Source organism: Saccoglossus kowalevskii, chromosome 11, assembly GCF_978046115.1.
Source record: "Saccoglossus kowalevskii chromosome 11, keSacKowa6.1, whole genome shotgun sequence".
Lineage (NCBI taxonomy): Eukaryota > Metazoa > Hemichordata > Enteropneusta > Harrimaniidae > Saccoglossus > Saccoglossus kowalevskii.
Window position 1 is genome coordinate 1,328,636 of NC_140651.1, and position 18,774 is coordinate 1,347,409.

Sequence of the window (18,774 nt, forward strand, 5' to 3'; positions counted from 1 at the left end):
TATTAGCCATATCTTGGACTTAGCTATTAGCCACATCTTGGACTTTGCTTTTAGCCACATCTTGGACTTAGCTATTAGCCACATCTTGGACTTAGCTATTAGCCACATCTTGGACTTAGCTATTAGCCACATCTTGGACTTAGCTATTAGCCACATCTTGGACTTAGCTATTAGCCACATCTTGGACTTAGCTATTAGCCACATCTTGGACTTAGCTATTAGCCACATCTTGGACTTTGCTTTTAGCCACATCTTGGACTTTGCTTTTAGCCACATCTTGGACTTTGCGTTTAGCCACATCTTGGACTTTGCGTTTAGCCACATCTTGGACTTTGCGTTTAGCCACATCTTGGACTTTGCTTTTAGCCACATCTTGGACTTTGCTTTTAGCCACATCTTGGACTTAGCTATTAGCCACATCTTGGACTTAGCTATTAGCCACATCTTGGACTTAGCTATTAGCCACATCTTGGACTTAGCTATTAGCCACATCTTGGACTTAGCTATTAGCCACATCTTGGACTTTGCTTTTAGCCACATCTTGGACTTAGCTATTAGCCACATCTTGGACTTAGCTATTAGCCACATCTTGGACTTAGCTATTAGCCACATCTTGGACTTAGCTATTAGCCACATCTTGGACTTAGCTATTAGCCACATCTTGGACTTAGCTATTAGCCACATCTTGGACTTAGCTATTAGCCACATCTTGGACTTTGCTTTTAGCCACATCTTGGACTTTGCGTTTAGCCACATCTTGGACTTTGCTTTTAGCCACATCTTGGACTTTGCGTTTAGCCACATCTTGGACTTTGCTTTTAGCCACATCTTGGACTTTGCTTTTAGCCACATCTTGGACTTTGCTTTTAGCCACATCTTGGACTTAGCTATTAGCCACATCTTGGACTTAGCTATTAGCCACATCTTGGACTTAGCTATTAGCCACATCTTGGACTTAGCTATTAGCCACATCTTGGACTTAGCTATTAGCCACATCTTGGACTTAGCTATTAGCCACATCTTGGACTTTGCTTTTAGCTACATCGTGGTCTTTGCTTTTAGCCACATCTTGGACTTAGCTATTAGCCACATCTTGGATTCAGCTATTGGCCACATCTTGGATTCAGCTATTGGCCACATCTTGGATTCAGCTATTAGCCACATCATGGATTTAGCTATTAGCTACAACCTGGACTTAGCTATTAGCCACATCTTGATTCAGCTATTAGCCACATCTTGGATTCAGCTATTAGCCACATCTTGGATTCAGCTATTAGCCACATCTTGGATTCAGCTATTAGCCACATCTTGGATTCAGCTATTAGCCACATCTTGGATTCAGCTATTAGCCACATCTTGGATTCAGCTATTAGCCACATCATGGATTTAGCTATTAGCTACATCATGGATTTAGCTATTAGCTACATCATGGATTTAGCTATTAGCTACAACCTGGATTTTGCTTTTAGCCACATCTTGGACTTTGCTTTTAGCTACATCGTGGTCTTTGCTTTTAGCCACATCTTGGACTTTGCTTTTATCCACATCTTGGACTTAGCTATTAGCCACATCTTGGACTTAGCTATTAGCCACATCTTGGATTCAGCTATTAGCCACATCTTGGATTCAGCTATTAGCCACATCTTGGATTCAGCTATTAGCTACAACCTGGACTTTGCTTTTAGCTACATCTTGGACTTTGCTTTTAGCCACATCTTGAACTTAGCTATTAGCCACATCTTGGATTCAGCTATTAGCCACATCTTGGACTTAGCTATTAGCCACATCTTGGATTCAGCTATTAGCCACATCTTGGATTCAGCTATTAGCCACATCTTGGATTCAGCTATTAGCCACATCTTGGATTCAGCTATTAGCCACATCTTGGATTCAGCTATTAGCCACATCTTGGATTCAGCTATTAGCCACATCTTGGATTCAGCTATTAGCCACATCTTGGATTCAGCTATTAGCCACATCTTGGATTCAGCTATTAGCCACATCATGGATTTAGCTATTAGCCACATCATGGATTTAGCTATTAGCTACAACCTGGATTTTGCTTTTAGCCACATCTTGGACTTTGCTTTTAGCTACATCTTGGACTTTGCTTTTAGCCACATCTTGGACTTTGCTTTTAGCCACATCTTGGACTTAGCTATTAGCCACATCTTGGACTTAGCTATTAGCCACATCTTGGACTTAGCTATTCGTTACATCTTGGATTCAGCTATTAGCCACATCTTGGATTCAGCTATTAGCCACATCTTGGATTCAGCTATTAGCCACATCTTGGATTCAGCTATTAGCCACATCTTGGATTCAGCTATTAGCCACATCTTGGATTCAGCTATTAGCCATATCTTGGACTTAGCTATTAGCCATATCTTGGACTTAGCTATTAGCCATATCTTGGACTTAGCTATTAGCCACATCTTGGACTTAGCTTTTAGCCACATCTTGGACTTAGCTATTAGCCACATCTTGGACTTAGCTATTAGCCACATCTTGGACTTAGCTATTAGCCACATCTTGGACTTAGCTATTAGCCACATCTTGGACTTAGCTATTAGCCACATCTTGGACTTAGCTATTAGCCACATCTTGGACTTTGCTTTTAGCCACATCTTGGACTTTGCTTTTAGCCACATCTTGGACTTTGCGTTTAGCCACATCTTGGACTTTGCGTTTAGCCACATCTTGGACTTTGCGTTTAGCCACATCTTGGACTTTGCGTTTAGCCACATCTTGGACTTTGCGTTTAGCCACATCTTGGACTTTGCTTTTAGCCACATCTTGGACTTTGCTTTTAGCCACATCTTGGACTTTGCTTTTAGCCACATCTTGGACTTTGCTTTTAGCCACATCTTGGACTTTGCTTTTAGCCACATCTTGGACTTAGCTATTAGCCACATCTTGGACTTAGCTATTAGCCACATCTTGGACTTTGCTTTTAGCCACATCTTGGACTTTGCTTTTAGCCACATCTTGGACTTTGCTTTTAGCCACATCTTGGACTTTGCTTTTAGCCACATCTTGGACTTAGCTATTAGCCACATCTTGGACTTAGCTATTAGCCACATCTTGGACTTAGCTATTAGCCACATCTTGGACTTAGCTATTAGCCACATCTTGGACTTAGCTATTAGCCACATCTTGGACTTAGCTATTCGCTACATCTTAGATTAAATAACTTAGGTCAGGTATCTGAACAATCATCATTGTAGCATTCATGAGATATGATATGCATCTTTGAATAGGATCTTTATTTGTCATACATTCTACTTATAAGTAGAGCTGATTGATACTTAGATTGTGACGGGCTGTATCATCCAACTAATCTTACATTTGTGGATAATACATGTATTATGATGTTACTTGTATCAACTCCATGAACAAGTGACATTGAGTACTAACGACATTGTATCAATTACTGGCTGATTTTGTATCAAGGTCTGGTTCCAACCGACCAAATTTCTCCACTTTACTGGAATGAAGTTGAATCACAACGTTGGTGAGTTTTTGGTGTCTTTCTACAGGGCTGTATGTCATAATGCATGTGTGTTATGATGTTACATACCCCTATTTCTATAGAAGGACAATGAGCCAATAATAGATATTATTATACATCTGTCATGGTAACGCAATCAGTTACAGCGTGTCATAGTTTTGTGGTATTGCACTCATCTGGTTTTTTCATCCAATCATATTAGAAAGCGCGAATTCCAAATATGGAATGATTATGCTCCTCAGCGTCCTCTAATAATAAAAACAAACATGGCTGCCTCAAGGATTTGACTGGATCCCACACAAAGAAGCTTTAAATGTTTTGAATTTCGTCATTCCCATGATGTATTCCTGGGAGGAAAAAATGTATAATAATAAAGTTATTATGAGGATACTGCGTGTTGGTCGATACTCCCACTGTATTGTCTTTGTGCATACTATCCTCATAATAACCTCATATTACATTCATTCATGCATATAATATATATGAATCATAGTGAATGATCTGAAAATTGTTGGTTTGAATGCAGAATGTTATTCATTAAAAAAAACAATACACTTTCCCTACAAAGAAACTAGTAAAAACACAGAGAGAGTACATTCCTAGTAAATTCTGACAAAGGATGCTAGGCAAAAACTCTTCTCTACCAGAAATAAACACTATGCTTAGAACAATAGACACAGTACAAATGCTGGTCAGCTATTATGGATTGGATAGTGGAAAAATGCATAAAATTCATGTTTGCTATTTAAAATCTAGTTTGGCTATCCCAGATTTGTTTTTTATAATTTAGCAAAGTTTCTGAATGTTGTTGTCTGAAAATTCTGTTGGCTGCATTCATCCTTAAGACATTATTGGCATGTACACACTACTCAGTCTGTATTGACATGTACACACTATTCAGTCTGTATTGACATGTACACACTACTCAGTCTGTATTGACATGTACACACTACTCAGTCTGTAATGACATGTACATACCACTCAGTCTGTATTGGCATGTACACACTACTCAGTCTGTATTGACATGTACACACTACTCAGTTTGTATTGACATGTACACACTACTCAGTCTGTATTGACATGTACACACTACTCAGTCTGTATTGACATGTACACACTACTCAGTCTGTACTGACATGTACACACTACTCAGTCTGTATTTACGTGTACACACTACTCAGTCTGTATTGGCATGTACACACTACTCAGTCTGTAATGACATGTACACACTACTCAGTCTGTACTGACATGCACACACTGATCGGTCTGTATTGACATGTACACACTACTCAGTCTGTACTGACATGCACACACTGATCGGTCTGTATTGACATGTACACACTACTCAGTCTGTATTGACATATACACACTACTCAGTCTGTACTGACATGCACACACTGATCGGTCTGTATTGACATGTACATACTACCCAGTCTGTATTGACATGTACACACTATTGTAGAGAACTTACCTGAATCTCACTCGCAAAAAACAGTACTAGGATACAGACTTGACTATATCAATAAATCCATGTGATATTTTATAATAAAGTGACCCAGTGTAATAAAAATATAGTTAAATCACAGTATAATCTTGTCTACTGACTACTGTATCTGCTACGTCTGAAATTTGTATATTTATCCATGGAAGGGCCATGTACAGAGTAGCATGAATAAACACTATTAACAACAACCTAGGTATGAGTGAATGTTACCATGGCAATGTGTTATGATTTTCTATACAAACCACTTTGAAATGAAAATTGGGAAAAATAACCTACTTCTAAGTATGAACCTTATTTCGTTTTAATTAATTAAACAAAATCAAGAAAATTGACTTTGCAAAATTGAAAAATTCCTCTATCAAAATTGGCTTTGTGCTGCAGTATACTCTCTCCACTGGGCTGCATATTTAGTGTATTATAGTGTACTAATTGTACCATTTGTTGCCCTATTATTTTGGCATATATATTTTTGGAATGCATGAGTGCAGAGTAAAAACAGGAAGTATTATTCAATGATATATATCAATAGGGTTATCAAAATTGTGTTTCAACAATAATATACTTGATTAGAATCAAATTTGGTTCACAGATCAATTAGGTATTTTAAACTAATTACCTAGTTTAGCTAGCGCCTTGTATATCTTTGTAGTTTGTTCTCGACTCTTTACAAATAATTGTATTTTTTGAAATCTACAGTTGTTTTGTATTCATTGAATTTTAAACGACTCTCCGAACACCGATACGCACGTTAAACTTAATGATACTGATGTAAGGATGGGGAATTCAATGTCCTATTAATTACATGTTAAGAGAACACGGTAGTGATTAGACCTAAATTGCACATTTAAACCGATTGAAAGTTGGCTTAAACGTTTTTTCTCTAATCTATTTGTGGTGATGCGTCTCCTGCTCGCAAGCATCATCAATAAACACAGGTAATGTGACATTGAACTTTTGCCAAAATTAAAGTTTACGTGTATCACGTGACTGTATTACGACATAAAAGTACGTGTACCGAATTCGGATCATTATCTCCCGGGATGGGTATTTTTTGAAAAAATCTCAATTTGTTTAATGAATGTATATATTTAATGCATTTAAAAGATAAACCATCTGGTACATACCAATTGAACGTATTCATAAACATGTTGATCGATGAAAATTTGTCTGCAACACGGAAGACGACAAATTACTGTGATACGAATCCATGGAACACGTTTTACAGCTTGACCATTCAATATAAGATAGTATATTGCAAACTCACGTGTATAAATGTGAGAATTGAAGCCAGTCTCCCAATGGAGGATGAAGACTGTATGTAATAGTGGGGTAAAGACTTTGTTGTTTAGCTTCACGTATATTTTATTTTAAAAATGATACAGCTAATATTTTTTGATTAATAAAAATGGAACACTGTATCGAACTACGTTTATGTTTTGATATTCGTTTTAAATAGAAATGTATAATCTAATTTATAGTGTTGGTGAAGCTTCATCACTCATGACATCAATTGTTTACTAGTCCAGTGGTGATCATGTTGATCAGATTATCCAGAAAAATATAATACATCTTCCATAAAAATGTCCCCCTTCTTCAAAAACTTTCAGATCTCTATCCCACAAGGTTTGGGCTAGTCAGCCTTCAAAGTGTTCTTTAAACATCCTTTACGACAAATTTGTATAGTCTAAGAATACATTGCTTAACGAATGGCTAAACATCATCATGACCCTAAAAAAATAACATGGATACCACAATAGGGACGATTGACACCACACAGTATGTCTGAACTTCTATGAGATACAAACCTGGAATCGAATCTCGAAATTCTACCAGTATGGTATGAATTTGACGATTATGTAAATATTACCGTGATCGGAATGTTATCTGTAACACAGCAAATACATTGTATATCAACGTATATAAATATGTATGCAATGGCATAATACATCAGTGTCAATACCCTTCAGTCATTCTTAAAACTTATAGACAGATGCACCGTGCTATTTCATTGTGCTATCCAACCAATCTTTCTGAATTTTATTATATGAATATTCATTAATATCAATGTAGTAAAGTAAATCACTACGATGAAACTTGAAACGTGGGATTGTTACTTGTTGAAAAAGTAGGTATTTTTTAAATACCAGCATGAGTTGACCATCTTAGTTTCCCTGTCAGACTGTTTAGATTATTGAAGACACAGTGGACAAAATATATTTTTTCTAAGAATAGACAAGTATAGCTTTCCTAAACAAAGTGGCAGGAGATTGTGTTAAGTAAATATGCTGCTCATGAGGGCTGTCCGTACAACTTAAACATTGTCTTTTAGTTGTTCTACATATTTGTTTTTGTGATGTGTGATTTCAAAATTAGTTGGGAGATAAATGTCAATACAGTTGACATGTGAAAACTAGCTTGATTGTCACTTTTTTGCGTGTGCTAACGTTTTTAAGGAAGGACACGGCTAACTAGTAAAACCATTTTGCCAAGGTCCCATCAAATAAATAACAAATAACAATCGTGGAGACCCAAACTTGTATAGATTGCAAAATCCATACACTTGAGGCTACTACTTTAAAATCATGTTCGATACGAGTGATGATAGTACAACACATTTTATCAAGCAAAAACCGATTATGTCAACATACTCCACTAACACTTAGTCGAGTAGAAAATTGACACAATTAGTCATGGTTTCACAGCCCATGTAAAACGCTTTAGGCAGATATCATTAATTTTCATTTTTGGCAGGAAGGTTCAACAAGCCACGAGTTAATCAATCTCCCCCAGACGCCAATGAATTCTTACAATTGCGCAGTATATTTCAGTCAAGTGTGTACGTGTGTCTGTCCCGGTGTTTGCCTGACCACACCGTTTGCTTTATTATGATCTAAAACAAGTCATTGCAGATGTTCAACTATTTGTCGATTTCTATACTGACTGCGTATAAGGCTTATCAGAAAATAACCCGTGATGGTATCATTCGTTTCTTTCTAGTGGGAGGTGACATAGTATTTCTTTCAATAGCTCTACAGCATATTTCGCGCACATGGCGTGACGTCACCTCGCCCCATAGAGATGGTTCACACGAGAATATATCTGTGTGTGTTAGTGTTAATGTCATGGCATTGGAAGGGTAAATAAATATCTTCCAAGTAAATACGTTCAGGTCGTTGATGTACGAGGGATATGAGTGTATTCATCAGTTCAAGAATGAGAACTTAACGAGATGTGAACCGTGAATCTTATACGATACACACCGTTGTGTTGTTATGGTTCCTAGGTCCGACTACCTAACTGTGTTATTTCTAATTACTCTCAATGACTTAAACAATGCAGAAACCACATGCAAACTTCATTCGCTCTTGATTTTAACAAGCGTATATGCACAATCTTTTCTACCATATCCTTCATTCGTGCGACTTTCGATTCTTCGTAATTTTGATATTTCGAGATGTGTAGATTCTTTTCTTTGACACCTATATGTTAAATTCAATTAAACAGAATGTACTTTCACGGGTCATAATTCTCGTATATCACATTGCATATTTGGAAACGTCACATGACAACATATCAACATATAGTTGCATAAAGCCGACATCAATAATGCGCCGATTTAATGTCTCCGACTTTATCCAGAATACAAGTTGCATGTATCAGTGTTTGAGTACATTACAAAGAATGTGAAATCTGACCAATTCTTGCTAAAGTGATCGAGATATATAGCGTTTTTTTTCTAATGATACCGTTAAACGGGATTTCCATCACGACTGTAGGCGGTCATATTCTGTAGCTGCCGGCCTTCGTTAATTGCTTTTAAAGCGATCGCTACTCCTATTGGTTAAAAACGTAATGTATACTGAAATAATCAAATTCAGCTGGACGCGTTCTACGTTACAACTATCGAACTGCCATCAAAGTGTTGGATCAGTGTAACTTGAAACTCATACTGTAGCACTTAGTGTTATGAATTTTACGATTCATTTGCAATTATTTCCAGAATATTGTGCAATACTGAATATGTCGTCGTCATCCTTTTGCTTAACACACGTTTAAAATCGAATCAATATCTTCCAAGGCAAGAGAACATACTTTAACATAGTGATGTCATTGGCAGACGCATTCGTAAATCGGAATCTTCGTTAGATTTAGAGTTCTACACCGAAATTATGTCGGTACCGCAGCAACCCAAGGTTACACCGCCTACTAACAGTGGTCACTTAGCCGCCGAAGAGCCATACACGGTTCGATCAGAAGGGAAACAGGAAATGGCTACTCATGATATCGGTTGCAAAACTCGACTGTACTGTAAACACTGCGCGTTTATGTACCTAGTAGTGGTGGCTTATATTATGATGGGTGGATTCGTGTTTAGTTACATTGAAGGAGGAGGAAACAAGTCAGCGATGGATAAGTTTCAGAAGACGAGGGAGCTTATACTATCCAGGTTAGAAAACATATCATGTAGTCATGGCAACAACTGGTCGTCTGACGGTTTATTAATATTACTAGAGTTTGAAGATAACGTAAACGAAGCCTTCCAGGCGGGGATAGATACGAGAGAGGAGAATAGATGGAAATATCTGCCTGCTTGCTTTTTCTGTTTGGCTGTTGTCAGTACAATCGGTATGTAATTAATCATATATTCATTATCAGATCATTAACCGGCAACGAAGACATATGAGGTTTCACCAAAATACATGAGTTTTCATGAATTAGGACTATAAGAAGTCTGATATATGTCTACAATAATTAGTATGTAATTTAACATCCAGCATGACAATGTACAGACGAATGATTTAGTTTGTAGTAAAGACACATGCTCCACGCAGGTAATCGTTGATTGAATCATTTGAGAAACTAATAGCATATGAGATAATGATGATTGGAACGAGGATACACCGTGTCACTGTTTGTTACACATTCAATTCAACGTATTTTGAACAAAAATATCGCTTCGCTAATATGACAATTAAATCTTTACAATAACACATTAATGCATTAGCATTTGAAGTATTAGATATTTCGGATATCCATTAATTTACATTAAATCACTAGAATATTCCGCTTAGCCAACCGAAAAACAAATAACTTATATTACATGGCCAAGTGAATTACCGCGAGTTGTGATACTATGCAGACACCGTACTACTTTATCTAATCCACTAAAAGTCGAAGTGGATTGGTGTGGTTTGAGTATTATGACACTGTGACTGCTCAAATCTCGGCAATGACAGCAAATGATTGATTACCAGTCAGTTTCACAGGTCAATGAAAATTGAAATGCAACGTTTCTATATAGTATCGTATTGAAACATTTGAGAGTAAATACCGAAGCAGATATGAAATAATCAATCAATATATGCAAGGTTTTATATGCCCTGAAATTGTATGGTTACAGTTACACGTATTTATTTAGTGGCGGTTTATCGTATTTTCATTGCATAAATAATGAATTACAATATCAGATATCTTTGTGATTTTAGGTTAATAAATTTAAACAAAAACTCGCATGGGATCATTATTAGAGAGATCCATCACAGTAGTAATGAGACACATCATGTTTACATCCGGCTTGTTAGTTTTCAAAAATACATTACTTGAAGAAGTCATTATATTGACATTGTCAATCACATGCGATAACAACACGTCACTATAACAAAGGATAGAACCCGATATCAATCATACAGTAAACAATACGATTACAATTCAGTTTTTAAAGTACGCCACACCAAACTCCGACAATTGTAGAGATGTGGAATTTAACAAGTTTACGATCATATTTTTTGGTGAAAACTATTGCTATATTTTAGTGGAGAGCTGCCATTTTGTCTTTTATTTTTAGTCATTTCATTATGAATTATGTATTAATCTATTTTATCTCATTTTAAGTACAGGAACAGGGCAAATACGTAAATAACTTCCCATATGAAATCCAGTCACTGATGTACTGTAACAGTTTTAGGGACTTATTATTTAGCGTGCAGAATTACATTACACTTTGTTTGAGAAATCAAAGATACGAATTGTGTTAGTATTTTCATCTAGTCATTGTGAGAGGGCATTCACTACACGCTATTTCTAGTTTTCTTTAAGCTTTTGGGCCAGAGGCGTCGTGCCGTAGAGGGAACCTGTCAGAGGCGAGTTGTGATCGAATCTCGTGTATCATCTTATGTGCCTGTAATTTTGATTGCATAGTTCACACTAAAATCACTAAACTATTTTGACTGCTTTCACTTCAATACTACTTTTCGTACACTGAGTCATTGGGCATAACGTTGTAGTGACGTCAACCCATCATCGAATGCGATTTGACAAACGCGAAAGTATTTTCGAAATATTTCTAGTCTTAATTTTTTGCTAGAATATTTGATCGTCAATTTTGATGAAGTAAGGTTATCTGAATGCCATATTTATTCTTAAAGATTCAACCATAAACAATAAAAAAATATCAAGTTCAAAAATAAATCGTTCTATTTTTACGGCAGACGTTCGGTCCGTACATTTCACGCATTACGCGAAATTTCGCAGTGAACGAAAAATCAGCTATTTCATATGTGCGACACGAATGACATGCCTCTAGGATTTTACCAATGTGTGGAATTTTAATTAACATACTCAAAATGTACATGGTAATATTAATCTGCACACACACACACATTTCATTACAGGTAGACTATTAATTGAAAATATACTTTTATTTATTTGTGCCCATACATTATTTTGACATTGACCATCAAGTGTACTGACTATATATATCGACACGTAACTAGAAAACATCAATGTTTGGCAATGCATACTAATACAGATATTTTATTGACAAAAAAATTGGTTCCAGAATCGATCATTTTCAAGATTTGTGTGCAATACAGTTATAATGAACACGTAAAAAAGAAACAGCCAGTCGATATCACGTGACACACTCATCAACCTATGGGTTGGATGACTCAACATAAAACAGATTTGAATACCAATTCACTTGCTGACTAATGATTCAACATAAGAAGAAAAAAAAAGCTAACACTGTATAACATGGACTTATGATGGGAATACAGTATGAATTGTCAAAAACTGACAACCCCCCATAGACTAATGATGGGAATACAGTATGAATTGTCAAAAACTGACAACCCCCCATATCAGCCCATCTGAAGATATACCTACATAATTGAAGTTGAATAACACCAATATTCTAAAATTTTAAAGTTGGGATAATAAAAAAAATTAAATTATGCACTTAAAGAAATAGATTCATAATGTTGTACAGAATAGCTAGATATTGCATGACCATTTAATGCCATTGAATGATTTAACGTAGCGAAAGGTATCCAGCGATGGTGATAACCCCTTATAGACGCTACAAGAAACCAAACACCCCATTCGTCATCGGAAAATGATAAAAATGTATAATGCACCTTAATAACTTATTGCAACGTAAAGTGTATAATAATTCATTACGTTTTTTCGTCTAGGATTTGGTTATTTTATATTCACTGATAAAGTAGCAAACATCTCATAATATTGCACGTGTACTCATTCTATTTCTAACCATATCGTTACAAAGTTGTGAGATTAGATTTGAATTTGGTCGAGATATTATTACATTATACATATTATCAGTTGGAATTTTTGTCTATTCTTCAATTTAAATACGATAATGAAGACGTCAAGTCAGTTCTTGCGACCCAAAGATGAAATTATATATCGAGGCGCAGTGTAACAAAAATAAAAATAAAGCAATTCTAACATATAACAAGTAACCTGTAGAATACTGTGTGGGTAATATTTTTTATATTGATTTTTGTTGCATTTGCAGCAAATAGTTACCAAACAATGAGAAATCTATAGGATTGAATATACCCCACAGCTGGCTTCACATGCATTGTTCATAGTTCATATGGTGCTTACACCAGGATTTAATTACAGCACCTAGGCGGTATGTGGTTACAGCTTAATGTTCGAGTAATCGCAAGAAATTGACATGACAATAGAAATTCATTAAAGACTGCCACTCCCATGCAATTAACAGCGAGTGAAATTCCTGGGATCGAAACATATATTTTGAAGTCACTGATGTAGGCAACGAATAACTGCAAGTTGACATAAAGACGAGGTAGTTTATTTAATCAGTGGTCAACTAGAGGCTGAAATTATAATTAATTTGTTTATTTCAATTTCTCCTGACGTCAAATAGAATACACTGGTGAAACACGGTAGTAACTGTGGGTGAAAGGATGTTTTGGGGTGTAGTTTACATTGTATATGGAGTGGTAGGGTCGGGTGTAATGTGTTCATTTCCAACTATTATGAAGTCACGTAGAATTTCACTTAATTTATTTTTGCTGACATGTTTTCAAGCATTACATGTGAATCTAATTTTCACTGCGCTGTGTCTCAATATAGTATGAGGGAAATGGCATATTTACTGGAATTTATTTCAGGGGAAAAATGTTTTCAGTGATAATGAAGTATTATGACAGATACCCTCCCCGTGGCTTTCATTGCGTATGGAAGTTATTTTCACGAGTGATGCGGTGTATCCTGCTGCCGGACTTTCACGAGCGAAGCCACGGGGAGGGTGTGGGGTTCTGTTATTATACACATGTCCCATATTTGATTATTTCATATAAAAAAAAGAACGTGCAACAAACCGGGATAGAAATTTAGATCGGGGAACCCAATTGCCCATTAATATGCTCCAAGACAGTGCTGCGACCTAGCAACGCTTGTCAGTGTAGAACGCGTGTCGCTGTACGCGTGAAAATAAAATAATCAGACGTCTAATTTAAGTCATTGTCCGAATAAATAACTCGTCGATGTTTAAGCGCGGTGGTCGTAGCACAGCGCGTGTTCGAATTTCATGTAAATAAACAATGTATTTTACACGCGTTGTATACGTCGCTGTGAGTCCCATATCGAACAGGACGCGACACGACGACTGTCGCCCTTTAGTTGGGACCACGACAGAACCAGAACTTAAACTGGGCGACTACGATACACGGTTGATGTTGAAGTTAAAAGTTCCTCCACAGATCTGTACATTGGCAAACATGCCGTGCAACTGCGGTACTCCACTGACGGAATGACTTTCGTTGAAATCGGTCGTCGCTGACTCGTGAGCTGCACACTACAACCTCGTTTGTGATGTTGCTTGCTTGTCGTGGATAGACTAAGTCTTGGTTACCGGTTAAATTTTGCTAATTTGGCGTTGGTAATCTTTATTTGGAACTGAGTAACGCCGCAACGTCGCCAGCAGAAACCTCATGGTATATCGATGTTGATGGTTGCGGCTCCATATTAATCGGAGATTTTACTGCGGGTCCAGGCAGCGGGTGGATCTTCCGAGAGCCCTTCAAGATTTATAAAACTCAGATTCCAGGTGGTCAACAAAACATTAAGTTCTCCCAATCCTAGTATTCTATGTGATGTACATCTAACATGCCAAAAATGCTGGTGAACGATTTGAACCTGACAAAAATACTTGAAATAGATACCAGGAAGGGGAGGGGGGTAAAAGAAAAGTTATATAACATTTTATTATTCAATAATTTATTAAAATACACAAGTTTGTCCAACTCCCTGCGATACAACATCTCAGACATAGCTCATTGTACTCGGCTGGAGTGTGGGCAAAAAGTTACTATTTGAATGTTTGATATCTTTTTTCATTAATGAGAAAGTTGACCCCGAAGTTAGAGTAACTGTTCAGCAGGAATGGCTTTTTAACTCTTCTGTGATTTTTTTTTTGGCTTGGCTGATTTTGTCACGGTTCATACTTGACAGGCAGGTCGTACCATCACTAATTGGAAAAACAATCCTGACCCACCGCTACCATGGCAACAGCCAAAGTCTTGTAATAGCAGTGCCCAAATGATCATGCCTTTTATTCTGGCTACGTTGCGCACTGGTAAGAGATCACCTGCGCCGACATTGTTACCACTGTCAACGTAATCCCAACGCAGCTTTGAACTTTGAATAAAATGTAAATGCTGCTTCCAATCTAGAAAATACTATCGCAAAACGATTGGAAATTATACATTTAACGGCTGAATACGTCCCAACAATAAAATAAAGTGACTTCTAATGACTGCCATGTTATTTTGCAAACCTCGTATAAGGTGCCCGGTTTTAGTTATAAACAGACGTTAGCTTCACGTTCATGTCCCTTCCATGATAACAGCCGAAAACATATTGCTTGTTTTTTACCGGTTTTCATTGGCAACCGAAGTATTTTTATTTTGTAAACAAATTTTCGTCTGCTATTTTTATTCAGTTCAAATCGTTCAGCAACATTTTTGGCATATTAGGTGTACATCACATGGAATACTACGATTGAGAGAACTTGATGTATGTTGACTGATTTTTATCATAGTACGAAGTACCAGGAAGTTACTCAGTTCCAAATAAAGATTACCAACGTCAAATGAGCAACATTTGACTGGTAATCAAGATTCATGTAATCCATGGCTAACAAGCAACATCACAAGCGAAGTTTTAGCATGCAGTAAGTCATCCCGTCAGTGGAGTACCGCAGTAACACGGCATGTTTGCCATCAGCATTGTATTCAAACGAATCACGTGGTGTGCCGTTCTCGTTCAAACCCGGGATTCGATCAATAGGGGAGTCCCATTAAAAAAACACATTGCAAATCATGGAAGTTCAACATTTTCAAACCAATATACTAAAACAGAAATGCACAGAGATGTAAATGAAGGATAGATATTACTTTTCACTATACACATCTCTGTTGATACTATCCCTCACATATTCTACTCCCAATTACTCCTGCGTAAAATGGACTAGCCTCTTCATGTTGACATTCAGACTAAAATCACGTGACAGGCTGTTAATATTGGCTGTTGCATACTCTTTCGCCGGTCTGGAAAATGTGTTTAATTAACTCACATTCAAGCAACAATGCAGATTTCCCAGTGGGAGTGAGACTATTCAAACTCTGCCACTAAAAAATAGGGGTGTTTTCAGCAAAAAACGAATAACCCTGGAATACATACAATATACTGAATTTCGGAACAAATCGTGCATTACTTACAGCAGCAGAATACCACAGAAATATCAGACGAAACATGAAAACACTATATATTGTATTTCAGCCTGAACCCTCTATATTGCAATTCAAGGAATTAACCCCATATGTGCATCCATTTCCCACCTTGGTATCACCCACCCCTGAAAACAAACTCTTAATACCACGCTGAAGCGTTTGGTAATAACAAGCATAACAAAGGTGTCTTCGACATCTTACTCACTTAATCATAATCAAAATTATTAAGAGTTAGCGTATGTTGTTCTTGTATTCTGTAACACAAAGGAACCAAACTATGTGTACATTGGATTGGTTTACAATTAAAGCCAATATGAAATAGTTTGCCAGTAGGATATATTATATGCATCACCCCCCCCCACACACACACACACATACACCGACCTTATGAACACCCACACACTTGATAACATTATCACGAAATGCTGCTAAAATACATGATTTATTCGTGGAAGCATTCTAGTGTTTGCTTTGGTCTACTGTACATGACGTATCCGTTGGTTTCTAATAGAGCCATCTTAGAATTCACATAAAATGTATTATGGAAATCATTCTCTAGTCGATATCCATATTTGTGTTTGTGAACAGCTTGTGAGAATCGATATAGCAGTGAAATGGATGGGCGAAACCCACTATATTACATTGATGTATTTATTGTGATAAAACTAAATTTCCAGTCTTTGTATTTGTAAAAATAAGATAAATTTTAATAAGTTTCTAGAAGTATGCAATCAATTATCATACAGCTGATTAATTACATGCAGTAGTGGTGAAACATGTTTACATATATTCTTCATATTAAAACTATTCGCATTATGCGTTCATAGTAGAGAAAATACCGAAATTCAAAATGAAACAGAGCATCATGGGTATTGTTTAGTTAACTGTGTACAAACTCCATTCACAATTCTAATTGAGTATTTCAATGCAACATATTATAGTTTTCAGTTTTCTGTCATTATAAAAATGAGAATTTGGTTCATGTTTAGCTTATGTGAATGAATTGTTGTTTGTTCATGATATTGTAATGCTTGACTTTGCATTATTAATTATATGTGCTATGATGATTCTTACAGGATATGGTAATATGACACCTGTGACGTCATTGGGCCGGTTATTGTGCATCATGTATGCCATCATCGGGATTCCGTTATTTATTGTTTACTTGGCAAAGCTAGGTCACGTGATTTCCAATGCGATCACTAAAGTTCAGAAGAGAGCACATTGTTTATCAGTAAATGTCCATTCAGGGTTGTTTGCAACACGTGATGCAGTAGTTATTTCAAACAACAAACATTGCAAAGTGTCTGGACGAAAAGTGAACATTCACCAAAGACATGGTAAAGATATGGAAATTGAAGTGACAGTCACACAATCAACTAAACCAAATGTAGTGCTTGCTTCAACACACCAGACGAGCCGTTCATCCCAGACACAATCTACTCAGACTAAGTGGCCACGGGAATCCACCCAGACTGAGTGGCCACGGGAATCTACACAGACTGAGTGGCCACGGGGATCGACACAGACTGATTGGCAACGGGGTTCGACACAGACTGAGTGGCCACGGGAATCTACACAGACTGAGTGGCCACGGGGATCGACACAGACTGATTGGCAACTGGAATCTTTTTCACCTAGTGAAGCAGATGCCACAGCATCATCAGATATGGACTATAACTTACTCCAAACTCCAATTGTCAATGGTGAAGATATTCGGATTATCGCCGTCGAGGAACGTTCAAATGACGTATCTGAAATACAAACAAGTATGTTCGATAATAACAATCATCATCGAATCCCCTTTTCTGTAGAGGGCACCGGGGAAAATTGTAACCTCGTTCATGAAAAAAATTCACGGTGTACTTTTTTTATTGTAATTTTCCTGATAGTATATATTCTAATTGGATCTTTTATTATGTATGTTTTGCAAGATAACTGGGGCTTTCTAGACGCTATCTATTTCAATGTGATCACCTTTACGACTATTGGATTCGGTGACCTTGTGCCATCCTACATGGGGCAGCGCCACCAAAGTTTGATACGCCAGACGTTGCTGTCTTGGTATATCGTAATGGGTTTGGTTGTTATGTCAACCGCCATGAACTTATTAAAGGAGAGAATGAAGAGACTAGCGAAACGTACACAGAAGAAAAGTTTTAAAATTGAGAAATTGTGCAATTGTCACTGTGAATAAAATACTCTGTAGAACGTTTAGTTGTATATATGTATTGTAACCTGATAGCGCAGTTAATGAAACATTAAACAAAAACAGGAACTGAATAAATAAAGTACAATATTTTCACTGGTTTAAACAACATATGTCTTTTTATTGGAGTAAAAATCTTGCAAAACACAAAGATTATTAAGTATTTTTTAAACCAATGGGAATACGTTGTTCATATGTCTTAGTCTTTATAATTTACCTTGACATTCACTGTGAATAACGAGTGTTTTTCAATAAAGCAGTTTAGACTTTTGTTCAAATCGGACTTTGTTATTTGCTGGAATTTGACCCGACCCATTTAGACTATGTGTCAACAATTACATGATTATGTATGATTGCAGCTGTTCTTTAGCCCGACTGTTTTTGCTCATTTAGTATCACACACACATATTGAATAAATATTGATTAATTTATTTAACGACATATCTTATCTAAAACACGACACAACACATGGTACATGTCACACTAG

General features: G+C 36.8%; 2 protein-coding genes across 2 annotated transcripts; both read left to right on the forward strand.

The window, feature by feature from the left end:
• Positions 1-9,184: 9,184 nt before the first annotated feature.
• LOC146735856 (potassium channel subfamily K member 16-like) lies at positions 9,185-17,422 on the forward strand. Its single transcript, XM_085505559.1, has 3 exons — positions 9,185-9,641; positions 17,155-17,312; positions 17,414-17,422. Exons 1-3 carry the CDS (start codon positions 9,185-9,187, stop codon positions 17,420-17,422), a joined length of 624 nt encoding a protein of 207 aa, XP_085361685.1.
• On the forward strand, positions 17,248-18,565 carry LOC146735857 (uncharacterized). The gene is made up of 2 exons (XM_085505366.1): positions 17,248-17,847; positions 18,013-18,565. The coding sequence occupies exons 1-2, from the start codon at positions 17,427-17,429 to the stop codon at positions 18,273-18,275; spliced, it is 684 nt and encodes a 227-aa protein (XP_085361492.1). The 5' UTR covers positions 17,248-17,426; the 3' UTR covers positions 18,276-18,565.
• Positions 18,566-18,774: the final 209 nt, after the last annotated feature.

Coding starts and splice junctions, on each gene's coding strand:
- LOC146735856 (XM_085505559.1), top strand. CDS start 9,185: ATGTCGGTACCGCAGCAACCCAAGGTTACACCGCCTACTAACAGTGGT. Junction 9,642..17,154: donor GGCTGTTGTCAGTACAATCG/GTATGTAATTAA, acceptor TGATTCTTACAG/GATATGGTAATATGACACCT.
- LOC146735857 (XM_085505366.1), top strand. CDS start 17,427: ATGGAAATTGAAGTGACAGTCACACAATCAACTAAACCAAATGTAGTG. Junction 17,848..18,012: donor CGTATCTGAAATACAAACAA/GTATGTTCGATA, acceptor ATGTTTTGCAAG/ATAACTGGGGCTTTCTAGAC.